The sequence below is a fragment of the Phyllopteryx taeniolatus genome, chromosome 19, assembly GCF_024500385.1.
Source record: "Phyllopteryx taeniolatus isolate TA_2022b chromosome 19, UOR_Ptae_1.2, whole genome shotgun sequence".
Classification (NCBI taxonomy): domain Eukaryota; kingdom Metazoa; phylum Chordata; class Actinopteri; order Syngnathiformes; family Syngnathidae; genus Phyllopteryx; species Phyllopteryx taeniolatus.
The window spans coordinates 7,159,312-7,186,811 of NC_084520.1; the positions used below are offsets into that span (position 1 = coordinate 7,159,312).

The window sequence follows — 27,500 nt, forward strand, 5'->3', positions numbered from 1 at the left end:
CCACAAGCTTCAGTTCGCATCCAAGTTGGCTATTGTTCTGTTTCACATCACAATCACAGAGTCCGTGGCTCAGTCGAACTCAACCACAGACATAAGGATTTGCAATCCTAAAATGAAATAAAAAAATAACAGACGGTGAATATTGAACAAGTTTAACATTCATGACTGCCGGCCCTGACCATTTTCCAAGCAGATCAGGATAATCCTTTAGAGGCATACGGAAATCGAGGCTGGTCTAAAAAGAAAAATTCCTCAAATTTGGCCTGATTGGTGGTATCTACCAGACCAGAGGCAACAATTTGAGGAAATGCTTAAAAGATGTTATGAAATTGGAAATCTACATAATTACGACGCTGATGGAAATATGTATGCACCTGCAATTTGAATGACTGTAGCGATCCAGTAAACTTTAGTGGGCAGGACTGCATTGGTGTTTAAGACTTCTACCTTCATCCCGACGCTGATGTCGTCCCACTGGGCACACATGGGAGCCTGTGGAAGTCAGGAAAAAAAAAGTGTTTTTGTACTGTATATTTATTTTAATAATATGAAACAAAAGCTGTAAACTTATTATTATTATTTTTTATTGCATTCTGGACCCAGCCGCAATAAGTGAATGTCCACGATAGAGAGATTTTAAACACATTTAAACTTATTAAAACACACTTTGAAAAAAAAAAAAAACAATTGAAATTATGAAAAAAAATAAATAAATGCAAGCATAAAATCTACAGAAAATACTGTACAGATATTGTAGCGTCTGTTTATTAAGATATGTGCCTTTAGGTGGGGTGGCTTGCGACGTTAGCGATTGAGTGTCTGGGCGTGTGCTGTGGCTGACAGCAGCTCCTGCTTGAGTGTGTTTTACTGTTCAAAGTGTTCAATAAAAAAAGCAGTGTGTTCAATAAACAAGCGCATCTGCAGCTGTGGCTCCCTTTCTTACATCCAAGGGCATTTCAGAAAGTAAGTACAGTGGAACCTTGATATGACAGACTAACAGGGACAGGGGAGTGGGGGCGTCCGATATAGCCGATTGTCCGTTACATTGAAGCACTTTTTTTAGGCCATATGCCCCAATATTACTGTAAAGTGCAAAATGATTGTTTTCTAGGTTTTTTTTCGTCACCTAAAACGTCCATTACAGTACAACGTTATTGTAAATACTGTACATATAAAAAAGCTTGAAAATGTTTGAAAGTTTCACATTTCATCCAAACTTACCACACCGGTCTGCTTGGTCATGGTGACATTGTTGACGTACAGGACTCATCATAGGCGAGTCGCTTTCATGAGCCACGAGGAATTAGTGTGCTTCCTAGTTCCAAATCTGTTGCCAAAGGCGAAATGCTTGACAAAAAAAAACTGTCACTGTACCAAAAATAGCATGTTCCAGACTCCAGTCGTGTGTTTTGCATTCCTCAGAGTTAACACCGAGGCCATGCCGCTCTCTCTCTGCGCTGCGCTCTATGCATAATAGACAATAAATCTAACCATCCTGACATGGCTGCCCAGTCAATGGACCACATTCAACATGGCCGCCACGTAGGCACAGAAGATAACCCAGAAATACGTCAATCCCATTCTTTGCATGCATTACGCCACAGCGCCAATAAACAAGAGCGGCCAATTCTGGAACTGAAGGACTTTGTCAAAGAGCATTTTAAGTGACAAAGGGCAACTATTTTTGGACACATTATTTAGTCCCGATGGTCCGTTTCATCCAATAGCCGTTATATTCGGGTCCATTTTATCAAGGTTCCACTGTATATTGTAAACAAATTTTAGTTTAAAAATTGTACAACCCTTTGGATGTTCACATTTTGGGGTTCCACTGGATTTGATATACTCACATGTCTGAAGCAGGAAACGGATGCCCCCAAGGATGTTTCCTTCTCCAAGTAGGCGCCCCATTCAAAAAGTGCAACAGGTGCTACAGAATGGAAATAAAAAAATATATACAGGAAGATAAGTACTGTATATGAATGGAGAAAGTGTGAGTACAACAGGTGCTGTTTGTACCATGACCAGATAATATGTGTTTGTACATACAGAATATAGTAATATTTTCTCCTTTATAAAAGGCTCCACTGTTCATGGTCCATGACAGCAGTGAGTATAAATATGTTGTGTGTGTGTGTGTGTGTGTGTGTGTGCGCAGCCCTCACCATCCAATACTGTCGAGCGCGCTTTGGTAAATTTGCTCAACACTTTGGTCTTTTTTGTTAGAGGCTTTTCCTGCAGAAAGAGAGGCATTACAGCCAGTCAATTTTAATTAAACACAATTCAGTATTTACACTGTATAGTACACAAGCATTTGCATTCAGGTTGCATCTAATATATTTTACTGAAGGTGGGGTTTTTCAAAACAATCTAGTGAGTGGGAATTGACGCCAAGCCATGACTAACAGTCATGCCGTTGGTTAAGGCTGGTCTGCTGCTTTCCATAGCAGCACCTGTAGGTGGGCAAAATATTGAGTATCCGTAGCGGGTAGTCTCTTCAGTGCTGGTGGGCCTTTTACACTTTCAGTAGATTTCATATAGGGCTGCATCCAAAGTTACACAGCTCCTCTGATTCTACAGAGTTAGAAAGTAAGCCCTCAATGATTTTGTGAGCTGTAAATCTGTGGCTTTTATCTTTCCAATACAGTGGAGAAGCTTACCAAGTATGGCTCTCATGGCCATGAGCACAGACACGTTCCCAACAGAATATGATGTGGTAACATATCCCGAAAGAGCATGTATGGCCAGAATGGAACCACATTGGTCACCTAGGTTCTATACAGTTGCATTTGACAACTGGCAGTTTTTGTATGCTGGGGACCCATCCATCCATTTTCTGAGCCGCGGGAGTGCTGGAGCCTATCCCAGCTATCATCGGGCAGGAGGCCGGGTACACCCTGAACTGGTTGCCAGCCAATCGCAGGGCACACATAAACAAACAACCATTCGCACTCTCATTCACACCTACGGGCAATTTAGAGTCTTCAATTAACCTACCATGCATGTTTTTGGGATGTGGGAGGAAATCGGAGTGCCCGGAGAAAACCCACGCAGGCACGGGGAGAACAAACTCCACACAGGTGGGGCCGGGGATTGAACCCCGCTCCTTAGAACTGTGAGGCAGACGCTCTAACCAGTCGCGCACCGTGCCGCCTGCTGGGGACACATACTTCACATTTCTGAAAAAAAAAAATTATAAATCTTTGGGGTACTGTAAAATTTCCAGGTTCACAATGGGGCACTGTGCGACTGGACTGGCTAGGAGACTCAGATGGATGGAGTGGAAAATTGCACTGTATTGTTTGTGAAATCTAAATATAAAAACACAATTCAATAGAATGTAAAGAAATTCACTGGTTTTATGAAATGTATTGAAGCTAAAGTCTGGAGGTGTGGCCACTCCATGCCACACATTGTATCTCTCCCTCCCTCCTTCCCTCCCTCATTTCAAAAGTGAAGCATCCACTCCAAATGAATGTCGAATTGACACAGAACAAGTCAACACCTCAACTCGAAACTGACAAAATAAATTACACATTTTTTGGGTTTAAAGTAGTTTATAAGTTGTCAGACGGCATCCATCAGGTACGCAGGTTACTGAAGGAGTCAGTTACAGGAAAGGGAGAGTTGTGATGCAAAAAACACCTTAAATTGTGATTTCAATTCAATAATACTTCTTGTTGACAGAAAGACATTATTTTCTTACCTGCAGGCGAGCCCGTGCGGTCAACTTCTTTAAGTGGGAGGAATAGGAACGTGCGCACAATGCGCTACAGAAACGCTTGCTTTTTGAGTAAAAGCTGCTACTGCTGCCAGTTGCGCCACATGTCTCGCACACCACTGTTAAAAAAAAATAAAAAAATGGAATTTTAAATGAAATGTTTTTCATTTCCCATTCATAATATGCTTTCCCTTATTTTAGTATGCACTAACCTGTTTTTTCAACTTTAGACTGCTCCTCAGGTTGTCCTGTCTGATGTTCCTCACCACTTGCTCTATCTGTACTATGTGACCATGATGGTGCTATTTCATTATTCGTTGTCTGAGAATGTGTCTGTGAAAAAGACGTTCATTCAGTAACTGGAAATCTTGTTTAACGCTCTCGTTTAGAACTTTGTGGACTCTAGAGAGAAAATTTCTATACAAAATAAAAAATAAAAAAAGATAACTAGTACTCACTATAATATTACACTCTTTCGGTTCTGCATCAATGCTCCGGTGTTTGATAGCAGGAAAACAGTTATTACAGCCAGTGCCATTGCAGGAAGAGCAGTGTGGGCGGACAAACACAGTGGGGACTGCCCCAGTTCGCAGCTTTGGAACCCCTAAGGGTGATATGGACTCAAAGTAGTCTTTACCAAAATGGTCGCTGCAGAGGTGACAGTTGGGTGAGGCGAACCAGTCGCTGCGAGTACGCTGAACCTGCTTCTCCCATTTGCGAAACTCCTCTGGGTCTTTGGGGAATCTAAAAAGTGTCACATTGTTTTCAGCAGTTTTGCCACATCCGTACGCCACACAGTGGTAAGGCATCCTGTATTCTACTCATCCAATAGGGCTGGAAGCACACCTACTGCCACCACATCCTTTCTTCAGGCGGCATGTCCTTCTTAAATTCTGAAAATAACACAGAATGATTGTATGTTATAATGTTTTAAGAATATATTGCTAGTGCACAGGGACCAACAACCACACCTGGTAAATAGGATATACATCATGCGATTAATGTAGTTAAAATTCACAATGAATAATTCATCCACGTGGGTTACAGTCACAGTGGTAAATGTTCTTCCTCTGCAGTTTTTCATTCGTTAATGACCAACATGTAGTATGCTGCAAGCAGTCTGGCAAGTATTGAGAAACAATTAAATTATAGTCGAATTTGAACAAAAAGCATATACGTTCTGCGATCACACAATGCGTGCTAAAAGTTAGCATCGTTTGAAAGTTCAATAAAATTACTAAACAGACGGAAAATAGTAGCCCCCAAAGGAAACATTTTCATACGTTCGTAATAATTCGCTGCATTTATATTTTGTGTTACTTACAGAAGCGTCGTAATGAAGTTGCTTACTGGCCGAGCCGCACACGGTCGCATACGTTTTACGTCATTCATGTCAGTGACCGTATTCTCGCGAGTCGACCCGCGTTGTGGGACCGGGTGGCGTGGAATTTGACGTTAAATTACAAATAAATAATTGTATATAATAAAAGTCTGAATATGGTAGTTGTGGCTGCTGCCAAAAAAAAAAAAGAAAATGCTGGAAATCCTTCTAATGTGAAGTGTTGGCTCCTGAAACCCATTCTTTTAAGCAAGCCAAACAAAAACAATTGATTGTTTGAATAATCAATCATAATAATTTCATTGTCACCAAATGAAAAGATTTGCAGAGGCGAGTTGCTGTTCCGTCAAAATTGCACACAGTGGCGCTCATGACACATATTGTATGGGATTGACGCTCCCGATTGAGAAAGTGCTATTCTGTTGGACCTCATCCAGTTATCATCAGTAAGTCATGTCCAGTTTTTTTTTTTTTTTTTTTTTTTTAACTACATTAAAAACACTGGTCTGTTTACGTGGCTAATGTTGTACGGTGCATTTAAATACAGTGCGAGGTCCACCGTTACGATGACACTGCTGAAGTTAACTACACAGAATAAGCTAACATCAACAGTAACGTTAGCTAAGAGCAGGTTAACATACTTATGATCGGCGAGGGTGAGTATTAAAATGTCAAAGCTGATTTATTGCGTCAATCAAAGTCAGGGCTGCATTGCAATGTAAGTAATCCTTCGTAATTGAATCTAAAGCATTCCCCAATGCATTCTGCATTTTGATGCATAGCCTAAAGCGTCTAATGTCTCACAGATATGTGCTTGTTTATTATTTTACTTGTATCAAATGGATTTTTGGGAAAATGAAAATTGTGTCCTTTAAAAATGGAAAAATTTAAGAATTATGCATCATTATACAGTACGCTTCGATTCCTTAGGGTCGAGTACCTGTACACGTACCGTCTTTGTTTGAACTTGGCTAATACAATCCAATCAAGCATTCAGTTTTTGCTTGCTGCTGTTGTAATTAATTAATTCATTCATTTGTTTGATCAGATTTAACTCAACACAGTCATCCAGCAGCTGAATAACACATTTGGAATAATTAATAATAAGACAGATTTAAATGTTAGGGTGCTACGGCATCTCTATATGCATGGATTTTAGGTTGATTCAGACTTTAAATTGCCCATAGTTGTGAATGGCTGGCGACCAGTTCATGCAAGGTGTCCCCCACCTTCCGCCCAAAGTCAGCTGTGATAGGCCATTATAGATAATTGATTCGCAAACATTTTACACCAGGTACCAGCTAAAAAAATATTTAGTTGTCTAAGTACCACCATAATGACCAACATTAAAATAGTAGTGTATTAGGCCTAAGTGTTCATAAAAACCGAGACCGTTTTTTAAAAGTATGTTTCATATTTGTGTAAGTCACTGTAACACTATACACAGTTTGGACATTAGCACAGCATTTAAATACAGGAAAAAAGTGTACTTATGTAATGATTCATTTGAAATGTATTCCACATAAATACAAATTACACCTCAGCAAAATGTCCCTTAGGAGTAAATGCAAATGTATTGATCTTAAAAGTTAAATACAACTGAACTGTACTTGGGCAGTGATTCTTTTGCATACAACTGACGAGAGCCTGTGTACCGCTAGTGTTACACGTACCACTCTTTGAGAATCACTGCCATAGATGGATTTTTCAATCATGTTGTCCCATATTCTGTTGTGTTAGGAATGCCAGGATCAACCGTAAAACAATGCATATCTTGCCTGCAGCACGTCCCAGTTGCGTGCAAGGTATGCAAACTTTGTGGAACTCAGCAGCCCATGAAGAAGAAGATCCAGAGAGCTCAAGAAAAAGCCTCCAGGGAATGGGCAACAAAACTCAGAAAAATGGGTAATGCTCCAAAGTTAATGGACACAGCCCGGATTCTTGTAAGTTTAAAAATCTCTACAAACACCTTTTATTTTAGAAATGGCAACCTACATACTAATACACACTGGAAAAAGTTTTCTCTTTTAGTACTTCATGGATTTGAATAATGTTCCTAGTATGTTTGCAGGTTCATAAATTCAAGATGGTCGGATTGCATCCTCTTTTGCTCTATGGGTATGCGAAAAAAGACAAGGTGTCTTGTGGTTACCTCTATGGCTTGGAAGGAGTCACAACTAAAGAACTTGAAATTGTTGCAGCCATTAAAGATTTATATCAGAGTCTCCTGGAAGGTTAGCCAGCACATACCTTTGATGCAAGAAATGTTGTAAATGAATATTGTAATTTTCTTTTGTACCGGATACAAAATAGCAAACAAAGGAGAGTGTGAATCGATACAATATGATTACATTATAACCCCTAACTAACGTATGTAGGTAACTCTTTTTTCACACAGTGATTATTCAAAGAGAGAAGGAGGCCCAAACTGTCTGCCTGATGGACAATGAAGGACCGAGGGAACCTGCTGGATCATCTCTGGATACCAGAGTCAAAGAGGAGGATGTGGCCTTTCCTGTTATTTTAACACCATGGCGTAAGGCCGACGAACTTACATGTCTTTATTGGGAAATGTTGTCAACCCGACTCTGCAATAAGAAGTAAAGCAGGATTCTTTAAATCATAAATAATTGCTGGGTGTGGTTGGGAATCACACTGTGGTCCAGAATCTGACAAATTTACATATGACATCTTGTAATGAAGGAAAATCTTCCTTCGAATATAAACTAAGATTTAGCAAAACATATAGTCATTTAGTAATCTGACAGTTTTACTGTATTAACATATTTTATGCTCTCAGATCTTGCTTTTATTCCACTTCAGTTTGATATGTTATCCATCCATTTTCCATAGTGCGTGTCCTCATTAGGGTTGTGGGTGAGGTGGAGGCTATCCCAGCTTTGGCGAGAGGCAGGGTACACCCGACACTGGTCACCTGGCAATTGCCAATGTTTTCATAATAAGATTTTATAATGGTCTTTGTCAAAAACAGAACAATGTGACTGTCTTTCTATAAGTTCCTTTTAAGCATGTTGCCAGTGGATTTTGTGCAGTGTATTTAAATTTAATTCCCAGATGAAGAAAACAAACTTCTTTTACACATTGCACAGTATCACCCACACAACGCTTTTCACCTATTCCTAATTCCAAAGGTTTATAAAAGAAAAAGCATATATCATTGGAATGTTTCCAAAGTTCCGAGGACTGGGGTTCAAATCCCGGCCCCGCCTGTGTGGAGTTTGCATGTTCTCCCCGTGCCTGCATCGGGTTTTCTCCGGGCACTCCGGTTTCCTCCCGCATCCCAAAAACATGCGCGTTAGGTTGATTGAATACTCTAAATTCCCCGTAGGTGTGAATGTTAGTGCGAATGGGTGTTTGTTTATATGTGCCCTGGGATTGGCTGGCAACCAGTTCAGGGTGTACCCCACCTCCTGCCCGCAGTTAGCTGGGATAGGCTCCAGCATGCCCGCGACCCTAGTGAGGAGAAGCGGTACAGAAAATGGATGGATTATTATACCACTTGTTACAAATGCCCTATGTTAGATTGATGTCTGTCTGACGCATACTGTATAACTCGTCTGTTCTCGAGATTGCTTTAGGATTTGTGTCGGTATATTTTATTTACAGCTCTTTGACAGACCATTGGAAAAAAAAATCATAAAGATCCATATTATACGTAACTGTAGGCCCTACACCTATGTCATCCACCATAGCCTCCTCATCTCCAGGACTGACTCCTCAACCTTCTGTGACATCACCCCAAAAGTGTGGCACCAAACTTTGCTCTCCACCAAAACATTCTGGTAAGACATCATGAAACACTCATGACATGACATGAGTAGCTCCGTGGAACCATATATGTGCATAATATGCTATATTACATCAAATAACGGCCTCTGCTCTAATAAATGCGTGTTCCAATTAATCGCTGGGCGTGCCGTCCACTTGAATAAATAAAAGCAGTACATCAAGTTAGACGCCTCATTTTTGCCCATCAGGAAAAGATCAACAAAGTATCCAGAAAAATTATGAAAGAATAGCCTCTCAGATTCACCCTTCAGTGAGTAACATAATACAATATAGAAAATATGGAGTAATCTTCATAGCCAGAAATGGTGATGGTTCTGCTGGAGCTTAGTGCAGCTTTTGATGAAGTAGACCACACCGTTCTTTTAAATTTACTGAAATACCTGGTTGGCCACTCTTGTGTTGCACACAAATAGTTTTTAACCTTCCACTGAGAGAACTTTTATGGAAAGTTTGGATACATGCCCCTCAAAATTCTATAAATAATGTGGTTTGGTGCAGGGATCAATTTTAGGACCTGCATTGTAATTTGTATTTTCTCCCTCTTGGGGTTGTCATCAGGAGGCATGGAGTGAGCTTCCATAAGTATGCGGATGATACGCAGTTGTACATCTCTGTGACTCCTGATTACACCAGTCCAATGGATTCTCTTTTAACTGTATTTTAGACATCGAATCCTGGATGCCAGAGAACTTTCTCCAGTTTAACCAGGACAAAACTGAAGTTTTAGTCATCGATCTGGAGGCCCAGAGAGAGAAACATTTAACAAATTACAAGCATTAAAAAGCTGGGTGTTATTTTAGAGCCTGAGTTCACTATTATTCTGCAGGTAAAACATTTTATAAAAATAGTATTTGATTTATTTATTTATTTATTTTAAATGAAGAACTTAGCCAGAGTCCAACCCATCTCTCTCGGGCCAACACGGAGAATGCATGATTTTGTCACCAATTGGATTGATTATTGTAATGCCCTGCTTTCTGGTCTTCCTAAAAAGACAATTTCAGGTTTACAGCTACTACAGAACTCAGCTGCACGTGCCCTGACATAGACCATAAGGCGGGAGCACATTACACCGATTGTAAAATCACTGCATTGGCTTCATGTGTGTTTCAGGATTGAGGGTTCTGTTACTGTTTTTTTAAATGTCTTAATGGCCTTGGGCCTTCTTGTCCTCCAGAGCTTCTTTTACCTTACTGTATGTGAATCCTCACGAGCCCTGAGGTCCTCCGACTCTGGCCTTTTAGTCATTCCCAAAATCAGGACACACACTCGGCAATGCATCGTTCCAGTTCTCCATCTCCCATTTGTGGAGCAGCCTGCTGGAGAACTCAGGGCTGCAGAGAATGTTTTCATTTTTAAGAGCAGGCTCAAGATGCACCTTTTTATTTTAGCTTTTAACTAATGCTATATATTTTTTTTTATTAACTTATTTCATCGTAATGCCGTTCTTATAGTTTTAGGTCTGTTATTTATGTTTTAAACCGTGTTAGTTTACATTGATTTTATTGTTTTACATTTTTTAGTATCTACAATGTTTCCTCAGAGGGAGCCCTCTGCACTTGGTGCTATGATGGACCGTGGCCGTGGTCCTGCCTCATGGGGTGCTTGATCATCGTGCGTGTCTCCTGCTACACCATTGCACACGGGGCTCTGTACCAGTGTCCTGTGGCCACAGTCTGTGATCAGTTCCTGGTGCAGATGGCTCCTTCAAATGGTGTTCCTCACCTGGATACTCTGTACCCAGCCTTATGTCGTTATGTCATTGTGCGTGTGTGCGGGCGGGCATGTACCTCTATGGTAGGTTGAGTGAAGACTCTAAATTGCCCATAGGAGTGAATGTGAGTGTGAATGGTTGTTTGTCTATATGTTCCCTGCGATTGGTTGGCGACGAGTTCAGGGTATACCCCGCCTCTCACCCCAAAGATAACTGGGTTAGGCTCCAGCACGGCTGGGACCCTAGTGAGGATCATCAGTACGGAAAATGAATGAATTAATTAATGTATTCTTTTTTTTAATTTACATTTTACACAACGTCCTAACTTCATTCATTGGTTTGTAATGAATTAATAACATTGATAAATCGCCCAGCCCTTCCTTTAGGTAGATGCTGTCAGTAATAAGCATTGATCCCAACTCTTACAATCTTATAACACACAGTTAGAGGCTAATACAATTAGTTGTATTCTACTATGAAATAGGTTCCATAACAACAGAAACCACTGTAATTCTACAATGCTGTTCAACATGAATGAATGAAACGTGATAAAGATAGGATGGTAATATTTCACTTACTAAAATTATTCATTTTCTTTTCCCCCACAGTAATAATTAAAAGGGAGAAGGTTAACCAAACACTTTCAGGGCGACAGAGGGAGCCTGTTGGATCTCCTTTGGACCCTAAGGTCAAAGATGAGGGTGTTGCCTTCCCTCGTAAAACTTGTGGTAAGGTAAATTATATTAACATTTCTTGATATAAATAAGACACTTTAGGCCCCACTCTTGGATGTGGACAACAGGTATAGCAACGGGGCTCCATTTGACTAAATAAGGACAGTTTGCATTGGCAATCTATACTTCCCTGGCAGACTGCAAAAACAGTATACGTACATATGTTAATTCCACACTTGACATTAGACCCTGCACCTCTGCCATGCACCATGTCCCCCTCATCTCCAAGACCGACTCTACAACACTCTGCAGGAGCTGCCCAAAGGTTTGCTTCCAAACTGTGCTCTCCACCAAAGCAGACTGGTAAGACCTCATGAAAATGTACATGTTGTGACTATATTATGGGCACATTTCCTGTAATTTGCTGGTTAGCATCTTTCATTATTTTGTTTTATTTAAGGCCTCTCGAGTTTCAACGTGCAATATAACTGTTATGTATGGGCCATTGCACCAAATTGGTGCAGTTATTACAGTACATGTGTATGTACTGCGAGGTAGGATATGGTGTTGGTATGATATATGGCCAGATAAATCTGTGTTTTCTGTTGGAATCCCAGGATCAACCCTAAAACAATGCTTAGCTTGCATGCAGCACGTCCCTGTCGCGTGCAAGGTATGCAAACTTTGTGGCGCCCGGCAGCCCATGAAGGTGAAGATACAGAGGGCTCAAGAAAAGGCCTCCAAGGAATGGGCGACAAATCTTAGAAAAACGGGTAATACTCCCAAGTTAGTGGACACTGCTCGGATTCTGGTAAGTTGAAAATCCATGTCTTACTTTGGTGGGACCTGCCAACCCAGACACATTACACTATAGCAGCGGTTTTTTGAATGGGAGTTTTATGTTTTTTTTTATATATATATATGAAAAAAGGGGGATCCACTATCCACAGCGGTGTCAATCTTGCTTTCACTGCACCATTCCATGTCAGTATTATGGTGGCCTTCCAAGCTGATATTATCTGTGAATTCATATAAGTGTAGCTGCATATGTATTTCATACATTTAGGCCTACTCATGAGATCATTTTGGACAGAAAAATTGATGGATAACTAGTTTTGAAATCAGAATTAAAGGAAAAAAATGGCAAGCAGAGGAAATAAATTGGACGCACATAATTTCCAGGATTTCGCGACCCACATAAAATTACGTATAGTAGGCTGGGTCTGGCCCTGTGACTAAGAGATACCGCATACCAGGATTACTGTAGTACTGTACTTCTCCATTAACAATGTACTAAACCATACAGACCTCAAATAAGTCGTTCTACTTTACATTTAAGGTAAATGTAATTATTAGGTTAATTAAAAAATGCTTTGTAAGTCATTAAACAGTTATCAAATGGATACTACCATTTTTCAATATATTACTATTTGTAAAGCAGTATGTTACTCTTATTTCACGACTTGAAATTGTTAGTTAACAATTAATTTATAACCAATTTGTAAACAATCCTTCAGAATATCCTTATTGTCAAGAGCTACCAAATAATCTGTATGATTCATTGTTTAAAAAAAAAAATTGAAAAATTGAAAATCATGAAAATAAATCAAGTTTAGTTAATCGGGCGTTTGCGTATCTACTTATTGGGTGGCATTGTGCCCCCAGTTGCCCATGTATTTATATGTAAATGCCAAATTTCAAGGCTTCATGCTGTTTGGAAAAACATTGTTTTTCACTACTCCTCCAAAAGCATTCATTTAATTCTCAACGTTTGGAATCTGTCAACAACTAATCAACACTTGATGTTTGCCAAATATTTATCCCAATTGGGGCACTGGTCAAAGGGCAAGGTAAGTTTTGGGGAAATTGAAAGCAATATTTTTGTGAATATACTGTAGCTGTTCATGTAATAAAAAAAATATTTGTTTGCAGGTTCATAAATTCAAGATTGTTGGTTTGCATCCACTTTTCCTGCATGGTTATGGGAAAAAGAATAAAGTGTCCTGTGGTTACCTCCATGGCTTGGAGGGAGTCACGACGAAAGAACTTGAAATTGTTGCAGCTATAAAAGAATTATATCAGAGCCTATTAGAAGGTTAGTCTACAGTCTCGTGTTATTTATATATTTTCTGTTCTGTGGGTATTTAATTTAAACACAGAATATGGAAGAGTAACAATAGAGTTGGCGGCTTCCAGTTGACTGCATTTTATGGGACAAACCAGAAACCATGGTAATTTTCAATTGTCCAGCATGAGTGAATGAATAATTATGAAGATGGTGCATGATTATGATAATCATTAATTGACTAAATAAATAACTTTTCACTCAGTTATAATTCAAAGAGAGAGAGAGGCCCAAACGATCTGCTTGGTGGATGAAGAGACACAGAGGGAGCCTGCTGGATTGTCTATGAATACTAAGGTCAAAAAGAAGGATCTGACTTTTCCTCTCACACCTTGGGGTAAGTTAGACTAACATTTTTTCACAATAAGAAACTGGGCTTGACGGCTGAATGACGATTAAAGCAGGGTACTCCAAAATGATTAATGTAGACTCAGGTTGTCAGTGATTCTCCTTTATGTTAAGTCTACCGTATATTATCTGTCTTTTAAATACCGGTAACATCTTGTAATCAAGTTACATGCCTTCATTTGTTATTTTTCTCCATTTAACAGTACTGTATCTTTTATGTCATGGTTACTTATATTTCCTGTACACAATCTGAATGATGAAGTTTTATCCAGCCATACTGACTTGGCTATTCTCTAAAATCGTTAAAATAACATAACACAGTTAGGCCCTAGTAGTTAGCACATGTGCCTCACAGTTTTGAGGTCTTGGGTTCAAAGCTTGGCTCCGGTCTTCCTTTGTTGAGTTTGCATGTTCTCCTCCTACAATCCCAAAACAAGAAGAGCATGTGGTACATAAAATGGATACCCCAGTAAATGGATTACAGGGGCATGTTTGTGCTGAATGTTTTACTTACTGCTCTTGGCAGACTATATGAAAACCTTAAAGATTCATTCCAATATGCATTGCCCACCAGACCTCACAGCATCAGCCATGGCTTCCTCGTCTCCAGAACCACCCCCTCAACAGTATGCACGCTTTCCCCAAAAGTCTGCCGCCAACCACCTGTGTTCTCCACAGAACCAGACAGGTACGACTTCATTAACATCTGCAAGAAATGTAATCAAGATGTATTAGGACCAGTGTTGGGAAAGTTCACTACTACTTGAAAGTTTAGCTGCAGTTTTCACCCTACAATCTCAAAAACATGGGTAAAAACGTGTTGCTTGAATGGTCTTTTTTAAAATGAGGAATTAAAACAAAAATGGGATTTGTGTCCTTAATGTGCAAACAAAAACACGTACGTAACACAGTATGACAGGAACGATAATGGAAGGACATTGATAACTTTGCATTTCTTGCAGCTTAGGCTGACTATAGTAACAAAATATTTTATTTGATCTGTTCTTATATTACAAAACAAAATTAATTCCATATCATGACAGTGTGACCGTATAGTTTTAACTAAAGCATTCTCATACAAATTATAATTTTCCTAGTAGGCATAATCAATTTTTACAATTATGTACTGTATTACAAAAGAACCACCGAAGAACACATTCACTCCAATTAACGCGGTGTCCCTGAATGCACAAAGCGTTCTCACGCAGCTGCGATGTGCCTGCCACAAATGGCGGCCGTGGCCTCACTGAATCAATTACCAAATACAGTGTTTATCCGCCGACATATGAAGGCTTGTATATAGTGTGTTCAGACAGTTTTTTTCCTGAAAGTCCCTAACAAAACCTGGCACTCTTGAATGAAAATGAACTTCCCTTCGAAAACCGTTATTTGACGCCAGAATGTATGTTCATCAGGCAGAAATGAACTAAGTTCAGGTCACGTTAGCACAAAATGTGAACTTTCGTTCATTGAACTTGTTCGTGTACAACACTGATTAGGACGGGTGTGATATCGAGGTGGTCATCATTTTTTTTTTGCTGTTTTGATAATTGTATGTTTTGGTGGAACTACAATGAATTGACTCTTATTTTCAGACTATGAATTCCTCAGAGACAAAAACACATTCCCATTTTCAGAGATCATTACAGAAAGGATTCTAAATGTAAGTGTGTTTAAGTACACAACATAAGACATGTGTCAGAAATGTTCTAGGACTGCTATCCAAAAGACCTATTTCATATAATTTTCCCCTTCAAAGTAATCCCCCTAGAGTCTAACATACTTTTTCAGCCGTCACTGCTATGCCTTCATTCAATCCTGGAAAGATTATTCGGGGATCCTCCTGAGTTTGGTCTTCATATCTTGATGCCGTCCATTTCTTCAAAACGGATCCCCTTGAAGACCCCTTTGAGCTTCAAAAAAGGGAAAACATCACCCGGAGCGGGAAGTCACTGATGGTGTAGTGGTACACTCGCCTGACTTTGGTGCCGGCAGTGTGGGTTCAGTTCCCACTCAGTGACGGTGTGAATGGTTGTCGGTGTCTATATGTGCCCTGCGACTGACTGGCGACCAGTTCAGGGTGTAGTCCGCCTTTCGCACAAAGTCAGCTGGGATAGGCTCCAGCGCCCCACGACCCTAACCAGGATAAGCGGTGTTGAAAATGGATGGATGGATGGATCACCCGGAGCCAGGTCGGGTGAGTAGGAAGGTTGCTGCAGCACAGCGATGTCCTACTCGGACAGGAAATTTCAGATGCTCAGGACATTGTGAGTAGGTGCGTTGTTATGGTGAGGCAGTCGCAAGTTGTCCTGCCGCAACTCTAACCTTTTCTTGCCCACTGAAGGAAGCAAACATCGCAGGATCTCTTTATAGACAAGCTGGTTGATCGCCTGGCCCAAGAGGAAAACTCATAGTTTGTAGTTTGAAATACGTATATCTTTTGTTACACTAGTCCTGGGATTTTTCTGACACACCTCGTACAATATGGCATATTCTACAGTAAATCTGAGAACACATTGATTGTATGCTTGCTGCAGTTAACTTCTTGAAATACCAAAAGTTTGCAATATTTGGCTTCTGGGTGAAATTTTAGGATGACCCTAAAATGCACTATAACCTTTACAGGTGGACTGAATTTTACTTTCCAATGTTTTATTTGTTTTTACACAACTTTCTGCTCTCGAACAAGAAGCTGGAAGGCAAAATTCACAACAGATTTTTGATCCATGAATCGACCAACAAATGGCTTGGTTCCATTAGAATTGGTATTTAAACAGTCCTCTTCATTATGCTGTTCACATTTTGACATCATAAGACCAATACAACACAAAACAATTGGATCGGCAGAACCTCACCATTGCAAGCCTGTTCTCAGAGGGAAATGGTCACTGAGCTTAGAGTGTCATCAGGTGGATGCAACAGGGATACAGAGAGACTGGAAGAGTCACAGAAATCCATAGAAGTGAACTGATTTGGTTGATCCATGGATCAAACATCTGTTGGGAGTTTTGGCATTCAGCTTCTTGTTATAGAACTTATTCGAAAGTTTGAAGAAGGTCAAATTACGTTCATGTGTAAAGGTTAAAGTGCATTTTAGGTTCATCTTGAAATTTCACCCGAAAGTCAAATATCCCTAACCTTTTGTGAATAGTGTGTGCTTACCTGTCCTGTTGTCAACACTTACCAACATTTTAGGGAGTGTAAATGTATTTCCTGTATATTATTGATTATATAGATGTACATAAAATGAAGAGATAATTAATGCTATCATTATGTTATAAAGTTTTATGAAAAAGTACAGTATATACGCATTTATTTGTATAAATGGTAAAACAGGTGAGGGTTTTACAGTTGCCATGTGCATCTGGTATGTTAGTTGCGCCACCATTTTAAATATATCACATAATAAATTATTTCTTTTGCAGGAAAGCTGCAAAAGGATGGGACTTGAATTACTGGGAAGGTTTGCAAATGTAATTTTAATTAAAAAATTTGAATCATTTCAATTCTCTGCGTTTATTGCCTGGCAGATATAATAATTGTCGGTTATGACTGTAGATATATGTAGAAAACGCAAGTAAAAATATTAGTTCAATATATTGTCCTTGTTACTACCAAAAGTACTTTTGTCATTAAGACCACAGAGTACTTTGTCACTAATGCATGTACAGATAAATTATATTAAATTAAATTATTAAATTAGACTATGCGAAATAAGAAATGAAATTATTATGGAAAATGGTCAATGAAAAAGTGATGATGACTTGATACAGAGATGCATTTATCTATTTTTCATCTCATGTTTTGCAGCCACATGATATGGAATAATTCTGGAGTGGAAGAGGACAGCATGAATTGTACAGCATTGGTGTTGTGTTCATTTTTGTCTGTTTTGTGCTTGCATGTCAATTTTGTAGATTGTGTCTTGTTTTGTAGCATTCCTATTATAATTATGTACAGTATGTATATTCCTTTTTTATAAAATTGTCTTTCAAAAGAAATTCTGTCATATTTTGCTGTTGTTTGAAGCTTATCCCTCTGGGATGCATTCACATGTTTTAATCATTCATCCATTGGACAACATACTGTAAGCCACATTTTAACATGTTCACATTTTGTGTGTTTTTGGTCAATTTTTAATTGAATTTACCAACTTTCCCACTGACTACACATGGATTGTGTTTTTAGCCACTTGTGTACTGCAATGCATGACACAATCCAGATGGTAGTGTACATTGTGGTCGTCGACGACCATGTATTTCTAATTTAGGAATGTTATCTATTTGTGATGCTGTGACTGCTATATTCCATGAGCCGCCGATCTGGATGACCTCATTGACTTGATATCAGCTCTGTAAATGCATCAAAGTAAATAGGAGTGCTAGCATTGACACTCCCCTTGTGTATTGAAGGTAAAATAGAGGATCGTACAGGCAATGATTCCCTCCAGAGCAGTACTTTCTCGAATGGGCTCTTTCAACTGATCATCTTCTAACTTTCAAAGATTATTGTTCTATGTCAACACAAGAAACTGTGAAATACTGGGTGCGGATCTCGAGTTTTAGAGTTATTTGTAGTTTGTATTTCCATTGAAGGCCTTACAACCCAACCATCCATTTTCTGTACAGCACTTCTCCTGATTTGGGACTTGGGAGAGATGGAGCCTATCCCATCTGACTTTGGAGAAGACACTCTGGACTGGTTACCAACCAGTCGTACGGCTTATACAAACCATCCCTCACATTCACAGCAATGATCACTTTAAAGTCTTCAGATAACCTAACTTGCCTATTTTTTGGAATGTGGGAGGAAGCCGGAGTACCCAAAGAAAACCCACAGAAACTCAAACATGCAAACTCCATACAGGAACGCTAGAGCTGAGATTTGAATCCAGAACCTCAGAACTGTTCAGCAGACCTCCTAACCACTGGATCACTGTGCTACCTGCTGTTATCAATGTGTGAGATCATTTATTTTATGTGGCACTTCAAGTCTCCTATGGGGAACCCTTACAAATATTCTTTATAATAGCAATTGTGAAAAAAAATCATCAATTAATGAAAATAAGAAGAATACTAAGCAAAAGAACATCTGTGCAAAAATTACAGGAATCTTGATTTTGTAGAGCTGCACAGGAGTGAAGGGATGTACAGTGGGTACGGAAAGTATTCAGACCCCCTTAAATTTTTCACTTTTTTATATTGCAGCCATTTGCTAAAATCATTTAAGTAAATTTGTTCACATTAATGTACACACAGCACCCCATATTGACAGAAAAAAACTGAATTGTTGAAATTTTTGCAGATTTATTACAAAAGAAAAACTGCAATATCACACAGCCACAAGTATTCAGACCCTTTGCTCAGTATTTAGTAGAAGCACCCTTTTGAGCTAATACAGCCATGAGTCTTTTTGGGAATGATGCAACAAGTTTTTCACACCTGGATTTGGGGATCCTCTGCCATTCCTCCTTGCAGATCCTCTTCAGTTCTGTCAGGTTGGATGGTGAACGTTGGTGGGCAGCCATTTTCAGGTCTTTCCAGAGATGCTCAATTGAGTTTAAGTCAGGGCTCTGTCCGGGCCATTCAAAAACAGTCAAGTTGTTCTGAAGCCACTCCTCCTGTATTTTAGCTGTGTGCTTAGGGTCATTGTCTTTTTTTAAGGTGAACCTTCGGCCCAGTCTGAGGTTCTGAGCACTCTGGACAAGATTTTCGTCCAGGATATCCCTGTACTTGGCCGCATTCATCTTTCCTTCGATTACAACCAGTCTCCCTGTCCCTGCAGCTGAAAAACACACCCACAGCATGATGCTGGTACCACCATGCTACACTGTTGGGACTGTACACGACAGGTGTGACAGCAGTTCCTGGTTTGCTCCACACATGCCACTTAGAATTAAGCCCAACAATTTCTATCTTGGTCTCATCAGACCAGAAAATCTTATTCCTCACAATCTTGGAGTCCTTCAGGTGTTTTTTTTTTTTTTTTTTTTTTTTTGCAAACTCCATGCTGGCTTTCATGTTTTTTGCACTGAGGAGACTCTATCGGGCCACCCTGCCATAAAGCCCTGACTGGTGGAGGGCTGCAGTGATGGTTGATTTTCTAGAACCTTCTCCCATCTCCCGACTGCATCTCTGGAGCTCAGCCCCAGTGGTCTTTGGGTTCTTCTTTACCACGTGAAAGCCCGCATGGAGTTTTGCTAAAAAAACACCTGAAGGACTCCAAGATGGTGAGAAATAAGATTCTCTGGTCTGATGAGACCAAGATATAAATTGTTGACCTTAATTCTACGTGGCATGTGTGGAGAAAACCAGGCACTGCTCATCACCTGTCAAATACAGTCCCAATGGTGAAGCATGGTGGTGACAGCATCATGCTGTGGGTGTGTTTTTCAGCTGCAGGGACAGGACGACTGGTTGCAATCGAAGGAAAGACTAATGCGGCCAAGTACAGGGATATCCTGGACGAAAACCTTCTCCAGAGTGCTCAGAACCTCATATCGGGCCGAAGGTTCACCTTAAAAAAAGACAATGACCCTAAGCACACAGCTAAAATACCGAAAGTGTGGCTTCAGAACAACTCCGTGACTGTTTTTGATGGCCCAGCCAGAGCCCTGACTTAAACCCAATTGAGCATCTCTGGAAAGACCTGAAAATGGCTGTCCACCAACGTTCACCATCCAACCTGACAGAACTGGAGAGGATCCCCAAATCCAGGTGTGAAAAACATGTTGCATCATTCCCAAAAAGACTCATAGCTGTATTAGCTCAAAAGGGTGCTTCTACTAAACACTGAGCAAAGGGTCTGAATACTTATGAATGTGTGATATTTTAGTTTTTCTTTTTTAATAAATCTGCAAAACTTTCAACAATTCAGTTTTTTCCCTGTCAATATGGGGTGCTGTGTGCACATTAATGAGGAAAAAATGAACTTTAATGATTTTAACAAATGGCTGCAATATAACAAAGAGTGAAAAATGTAAGGGGGTCTGAAAACTTTCCGTACCCACTGTATCATCATTTTGTGTGACATTGATCTACTTTGGTTTATTGAAAACCAATTTATTGTAAATTAAACAAAAATCAATAGAAGATCATGTCATATTACAGCACTGTTATCAACAAGATAATTTGTTTTATGGGGCAACTGAAAAAGAAATGCAGCTTTGTTTTTGTTTCATTGTAAAGTTTTCACATCTTTATCCCATCATTTTCTTAAGATTTTGGGAAGCTCAGATAATATAGTGTCTTTACATACAAGGTATTGATCACAATAATTATATTAGAAACAAACACGGTAAAACAATGAAAAGCAAAAAATAACAGAAAACATTTTATTTTAAAGAGCTGCACAGGAATATCTGCATGCAAAATATGTTGGGGTACGTCCACTTTGGTTTATTGAAAACCAATTATTGTACTTATTTATACTAAATTAAACACAAATCAATAAAAGATAATCTTGCCTTACAATGCAATAATCTATATGTCCACCAAAAAGAAATGCACAACTTTAGTTATTTTTTCACATTTCACAAGTTTTCACATTTCACTACCCTTTACTTTCATACATTTCTGGAACCCTCAGAATATCCAGTGAATAATTTACATAGAAGGTACTGACAAACAAACATGGTAAAGCAATGAAAATAAGATATACAAGGAAACTTGATTTCAAAACGTCCAACTTTGGTTTCATCGGGTCGTCGCACAATCTCCCAAACATCCATTAACGCTTATCCTCATTATGCCAATGGATGTGCTGGAGCACATACTGGCTGACTTCGGGTGAGTGGTGGGGTACACCCTGGACTGGTTACCAGCCAAATGGGAGGGCACATACAGACAAACATGGAGAAAAAACCATTCGCAACTAAGGATAATTTAGTCTCCAATTAACCTAACGTGTTTTTGGAACGTGGAAGGAAACCATGGTACCCAGAGAAAAAGCACAGAAGCGTGGGGAGAAGATGCAAACTGGAGCCTGGCTATGAAACCACGACCGCTGAATTGTGAAGCAGATGTACTAACCAGTCATCCACCATTTTATGTAGTCCGATGAAACCATGGATCAACTTTGTTGACCATAATTCCACAAGGTATGTTTAGCACAAACCTAACACTGTTCATCACCAAAAAAAACACCATACCTCCATTGAAGCATGGTGGGGTCAGTATCATGCTTTGGGTTTTTTGTTTTTTTTCCAGTTGGAACCAGGCCCTTAGACAACTGAAGGGAATTATGAACAGTTCCAAATACCAGTCAGTGATTGGACAAAACCTTCAGGCCTTTTCTATAAAGTGAAAACAAAAATGGCAGGAAAAGAATACTAGAATAGCTGAACATTATTGGGGGTTAATCAGGGGAACTTTAATTTGTGGCAGGTGTGCACTGACTTTCATTAACATGAGTTTTAATGTAATTGGTTGATTATGAACACAGCCACATCCCAGTTATACGGTCAGAGGGTGTGCACACTTCTACAACCACATAATTTTTAAAAATTATTTTTATTTCCTCAGAAAAAATATATATTGAGTTGTACAGGTCACATTAATGATGGAAAAAGTTTTAAAATGATTGATCTTGGTCTCATTACTTTGTATCACAAAAACCTGGCATTTGAACAGGGGTGTATAGACTTTTATATCTACTGTACAGTAGAATTACATCCAAGGCACTGATAACAGTGATTATATTAGAAACAAATATGGTAAATCAGATAAGAAAGCTTGTGCAAAAAAACAAAAACAGGAAACCTGCACGTGCAAAACTGTATTTTGTGTTGTGCACTTTGGGTTAATGAAAACCAATTTATTAGCTATTTTAATGATTTTTTGCCCCTATGCCTTCAAGAGAAATGTCATCAACTATTCTAAACAAAAATCCATGTAAGAGTAGGTTGCGAAGATTTTTTATTATCAACTTTTAATTCAAAAGACAAAAACATTGTTTTACACTACTGCATTTACACGAGCCCATTTAATTTTCTTCTTTTTTAAATTGACATCACCTCATCCTCACCCGCTCCCACCAGCGGCACCACCATCACTTGGCAGGCAAACGAGCCGTCTCTACCCGACATTATCTCCGGTCAGACTCCGCTGGAAAGGAGGCTGAAATGACGGATGCAGCCATGGAAGAGAGACGCGGGGATAGTTTATTTACATCCGAAGAGGCTGTCCAAGTTTAAGGGGGAGCCGCTGCGTGCGTTTTCCCCTCTTTACTTTCACCGACCCCCTCCTCCGCTGGCAGAAATTTATAAAGAACAAAAAATCCAACGAGGGAGGGAGGAGGGGGTTGATTATACGCCGAGGCTGAAATCGAGAGGCGAACCCAGGGAAAGAGGAGTAATTTGTACACGGGACTTTCCCCCTCTTAATCCCCCAAAAGGAGGGGGAAAAGTCGCAATATTGGACACGGAAAGGAATGAGCTTCTGACGGCGTGAAATCGTCTGCAATTGTGGATACTTTATATATTTTTATTTCGAAAAAAATATGGCCGAGAACGTTCTGGACTCTGGCCCGCCTTCAGCCAAGAGGCCTAAACTCTCCTCTCCGGCACTTTCCGCCTCTGCTAGCGATGGAAACGGTACGTATGGCTGGAATATATCAGCCGTGACTGTCTTATTCGTCAACATGGCCATTTCTCGCCTGTTTCCATGCGCCTGGAAGCGGGCGAGGGCGCGGGATTACTCTTGTGTTTTTGTCGTAGCTAGCTAACGTTAGCCGTGCTAGCAGCGAGTGTGTCGGACGTGCGGAGGAGCCATGGAGGAGCCCTCCCAGCCCAGCTAGCTCGCATGCTTTCAGCCGGAGCTAGCCCCGTTAGCCATCTGCTAGGCTACCTAACTGAAGACTTGGTTGTCCCGTGTCTAATTGTCTTTATAGCCGAGCTTTATTACAAGTCAAATAAAAGCTCAAGTGGTCACGCTCGGACGCTTTATCACTGACAACAAGCCAATACCCCCCGGCCTTGTCTTAAATCGAAATTTTGCTAGCATTTAAAACAAATCTGTTCCCCCCCACTTCATCACAAACCCGAGGTTGTTAGCAACCGTTAAAGATTTTTACGAAAGCATAGGTTGTCGATGATATGGGCCTTTGTGGGAACAAAAGTCAAGCTATTTATTTTTTATTTTTTGTCTGGTGTTTAAGCTTTAATTGTCATAGCTGGGGGTGTTTTTCTGGATGGTGTATGGCAGCAGCTGGAAGACTTGCCCGATCGCCAAACTATGTATCATGCATTGTGGACAGCGCCATGTCCAAAGCATCCAAAATCAAGTTTGCACGTAGACAGTCCTCCGTGCATAGAAGTCAGTCCAATCTCGACCTCTCTGTTTTTGTTTGAGTTTATTTTCTTAGGTGTAACAGCTGTCTGTGTCAACATTTTGTAAGTTGGTCAGCCATTACACACAACTCAACTCATATCTTGTATTGTACAGTTACAGTACATTCAGATTGAGGCAAATACTTTACTGACAACAAAATGACTCGTATTCTTATGTTAAGACTGTTTTTAAACATTTCATGCCCTTTTTGGGGGGGGGGGGGGGGATTGTGTGAAGTTGCTTTTATATAGTATGGGCACCATCAAAATGTCTTCAAAGTTAGGGTTTTGTTAACTGAAATGCAAGCTCAACAAGCTGACATCTCAATTGGTGGTGGTACTATATATCATAAAATAGAATAGAAAGTCTTTATTGTCATTGTACGAGCAGATACAATCAAATTGGGGTGCAACTCCAGGTTTGTGTTTCAAGAACGAAAATATAAAAAAAAAATGGAAGAGAAAAATCTAGTATTTAAAGCGACAGTAAACAGTAGAATTATACAGTGCAACTTTCAGTAATGTAGATGATGTTACAGAAGCAGCGAAGTTAGGAATGTTGAATGTACAACGTAAACAATATATTTGCAGTGCAAATGGACCTATACATGCATATCGACAAAATACCTCTGGTCGGTTTCTTTGGAATACACGAAGCAGACAAAGTAACGTGGATAATCTGTTATAAGAAAATCAGAAAGCATGCAGGTTGTATTACTGGTTAATGAGATGCAAACCAGTCATGTAAGGGACTAGCAAAACCCATTTCGCTCAGAATTTCCAACTTAAATGATGATAGCCATTTTTTTTTTGCCTGTTCCTTTTGCTGTTAAACACAAAGTTTATACATATTCAGTTTACGCTTCTACTAGTGATGATATTTTTTGTCACATTTATAAGTCAGTCATATGTGCTTGAAGGTATTTTTGGCACATGCAACCTAGCCCTCACGTGTAGTGTGGTACTTAGTGTACAGCATGCCATTGTATGTTCACTGTCACACAAAAATAAAGGATTATCCCTCTTAAAATGTTGCTGTGATGCAGTTGTGTTTTCCTTGACATGCCAGCTTCACTTATCCAAACTTTGTGAACCCTTTCAGATTTTGGCTCACTGTTTGACTTGGAGCATGACCTTCCAGATGAGCTCATCAGCACTAATGAACCAGGCCTTGTCAATGGGGGTGATCTCAACCAGTTGCACACCACCCTGGGGGGAGGCCCTGGAGGTCTCTGTCCTGGAGGAGGGAGTGGAGGCCCAGGAGGAGGGATGGGATATGGGCTTGGTCCAGGAGGAGGTGCTGGGGGCATCGGCGGAGGCCAGGATGCGGTGGCCAAGCATAAACAGCTGTCGGAGCTGTTGCGTTCAGGGGCACCCACGTCCACCCCACAGGGACACCAAGGGGCCATGGGGAGCCCAGGAGGCCCTTCTGCCATTGGACAACACATTGCAAACATGAAGGCATGCCCTGGCCAGGTACCTCAGCAGATAATGGGACAAGGACAACAACATCTTTCCTCCCAGCAGCAGGCAAACATGATGCAGCAGAATGCTGTCGCTGGAATGATGGGTGGCATGAACAGGGCCATGATGGCTGCACAGCAGAAAGGAAATAACGGACAGTCGCAACCAGGTATGATGGGGAACCAGGTGATGAATGGTTCTCCAAGGATGGGCTTCGGTAATCAGGGGATGGGCAGCAACAGCAACCTGTTGGCTGAAACGTTACAGCAACAGGGAGGTGGGGGCCAGGCAAGCATCAGAGGCCAACAACCTGGTGCACTGAACAAGGTGAGGAATATTTCTAATCGCAGGAATTTTAAAAATTGAGTGCTTGAGTCGTTACTCCTATATACTGTACACCATGGATAATGCACTTTATAGATGCTCTTAGCAGTGTCAATAATTTCCTCTGCTTATATGTTTGAGAATTAACTGGTGCTGCAACATGCTGCCAGTATTGAATAAGTGGTGGAGGCTTAGAGGTGTGCTTTACCTGTAAATGTATGTGTATGGTTGGTTATCATTTCAACTACAGTGAACCCCTGTTTATCACAGGGGATTTATTGCAGACCCACCCACAATACAGTGCCGTGAAAAAGTATTGACCCCCCGCCCCCCTTGTCAAATTCTTATATTTTTGCATAGTTTCCCTACATTGTTTAAGATCATCAAACAAATGTCAATATCAGACAAATATAACCTAAGTGAATGTAAAATGCTGATTACATTTATTCAGGAAAAAAAAATCAGTTGCCCTGTGTGGAAAAAGTAATTACCCCCTTGTTAAATCATGAATTAATTGTGGCTAATCACAATTTTTGGTTAATTCTTACTGATGTCACCCAAGCCTGATTACCTCCAGACCTGTTCAATCAATAAATCACTTAAACAGACTCTGTCCCAGCAAAATCAAGTTGGACAAAAAAATCGAAAAAAGCTGCAACAAAATAACACGATCCAAAGAAATTCCATCACAGATGTGAAATAAAGTAATTGACATCTACAGTATCAGTCTGGAAACGGTTACAAAAGCCATTTCTAAAGTTTTAGGCTTCCAGCGAACCATAGGGAGAGCCATTATCCTCACATGGAGAAAACATGGAACAGTGGTAACCCTTCCCAAGAGTTGCTGGCCTACAAAGATTACCCCAAGAAAACAGCATTGACTCATCCAGGAGGCCACAAGAGATCTCAGGACAACTTCTAAAGCATTGCAGGCTTCCCTTGCCTCAGTTCAGGTCAGTGTTCATGACAAGACAATAAGAAAGACACTGGGCAAAAATGGCATCCTTGGCAGAGTTCCAAGGCCCACTGCTGACCAAAAAGAACATAAAGGCTCGTCTTACTTTTGCAAAAAAAAAACATCTGAATGATTCCGAAGAATTTTGGGAGAATATTATATGGACTGACGAGATGAAAGTTGAGCTTTTTGGAAGGTGTGTGTCTCGTTCTATCTGGCGTAAATGTAGCACAGCATTTCAGAAAAAAAAAACATCATACCAACAGTCAAACATGGTGATGGTAGTGTGATGGTCTCAGGATGCATTTCTCCTTCAGGACCTGGACAATTTACTGTGATTGATGGAACCATGAATTCTGCTCTTTAACAGAAAAGCCTGAAGGCGAATGTTCACCCATCAGTTTGTGACCTCAAGCTGTAGCGCACTTGGGTTCTGCAGCAGGATAACAATCCAAACACACCAGCAACTTCTGAATGGCTTAAAAAATAAAATTAAGGTTTTGGAGTGGTGTAGTCAAAGTCCAGAATTGAATCCCACCAAAAGCAGTGGTAGGACCTTAAAAAGGCGGTTCATGCTCGAAAACATTCTGCAAAGAAGAGTGGGCCAAAAATATCTCCACAGAGATGTAAAAGACTCATTGCCAGTTATATAAAAGTTTGATTTCAGTTGTTGCTGCCGAGAATGGCCCAACCCGTTAT

The 27,500-nt window shown here is 40.2% G+C and overlaps 3 protein-coding genes across 13 annotated transcripts in view; 2 read left to right on the forward strand and 1 right to left on the reverse strand.

Annotated features, from left to right (window-relative positions):
• Positions 1 to 5,157, reverse strand: part of l3mbtl2 (L3MBTL histone methyl-lysine binding protein 2) — a 17,531-nt gene extending 12,374 nt beyond the window's left edge. Inside the window, exons 1-7 of the mRNA XM_061755116.1 lie at positions 5,046 to 5,157; positions 4,180 to 4,614; positions 3,934 to 4,054; positions 3,707 to 3,840; positions 2,166 to 2,235; positions 1,851 to 1,930; positions 375 to 492 (exon numbers count right to left, since the gene is read on the reverse strand). Of these exons, the coding sequence (XP_061611100.1) occupies positions 375 to 492; positions 1,851 to 1,930; positions 2,166 to 2,235; positions 3,707 to 3,840; positions 3,934 to 4,054; positions 4,180 to 4,530 (874 nt within the window). The 5' untranslated portion in view covers positions 4,531 to 4,614; positions 5,046 to 5,157. The remainder of the gene's footprint in view (positions 1 to 374; positions 493 to 1,850; positions 1,931 to 2,165; positions 2,236 to 3,706; positions 3,841 to 3,933; positions 4,055 to 4,179; positions 4,615 to 5,045) is intronic.
• A 210-nt stretch (positions 5,158 to 5,367) lies between these two features.
• Positions 5,368 to 17,732, forward strand: LOC133468883 (uncharacterized). Of its 10 annotated transcripts, none has more exons than XM_061755121.1 (14): positions 5,368 to 5,506; positions 6,801 to 7,003; positions 7,132 to 7,294; positions 7,459 to 7,596; positions 8,774 to 8,863; positions 11,193 to 11,312; positions 11,505 to 11,621; positions 11,876 to 12,069; positions 13,191 to 13,353; positions 13,589 to 13,720; positions 14,306 to 14,419; positions 15,327 to 15,394; positions 17,157 to 17,194; positions 17,542 to 17,732. In XM_061755121.1, the coding sequence occupies exons 2-14, from the start codon at positions 6,803 to 6,805 to the stop codon at positions 17,711 to 17,713; spliced, it is 1,710 nt and encodes a 569-aa protein (XP_061611105.1). In that variant the 5' UTR covers positions 5,368 to 5,506; positions 6,801 to 6,802; the 3' UTR covers positions 17,714 to 17,732. The 10 variants fall into 10 exon arrangements, with proteins under 10 accessions (XP_061611105.1, XP_061611109.1, XP_061611111.1 ...); XM_061755125.1 differs by having other exon boundaries at positions 5,429 to 5,506; positions 6,845 to 7,003; XM_061755127.1 differs by lacking the exon at positions 5,368 to 5,506 and adding an exon at positions 5,570 to 5,716 and having other exon boundaries at positions 17,157 to 17,204.
• Positions 17,733 to 22,773: 5,041 nt separating this feature from the next.
• Positions 22,774 to 27,500, forward strand: part of ep300a (E1A binding protein p300 a) — a 40,147-nt gene continuing 35,420 nt past the window's right edge. For both annotated transcript variants that reach the window (XM_061755754.1, XM_061755755.1), the window contains exons 1-2: positions 22,774 to 23,323; positions 25,161 to 25,849. In XM_061755754.1, coding sequence (XP_061611738.1) covers positions 23,230 to 23,323; positions 25,161 to 25,849 — 783 coding nt within the window. In that variant the 5' untranslated portion in view covers positions 22,774 to 23,229. The remainder of the gene's footprint in view (positions 23,324 to 25,160; positions 25,850 to 27,500) is intronic.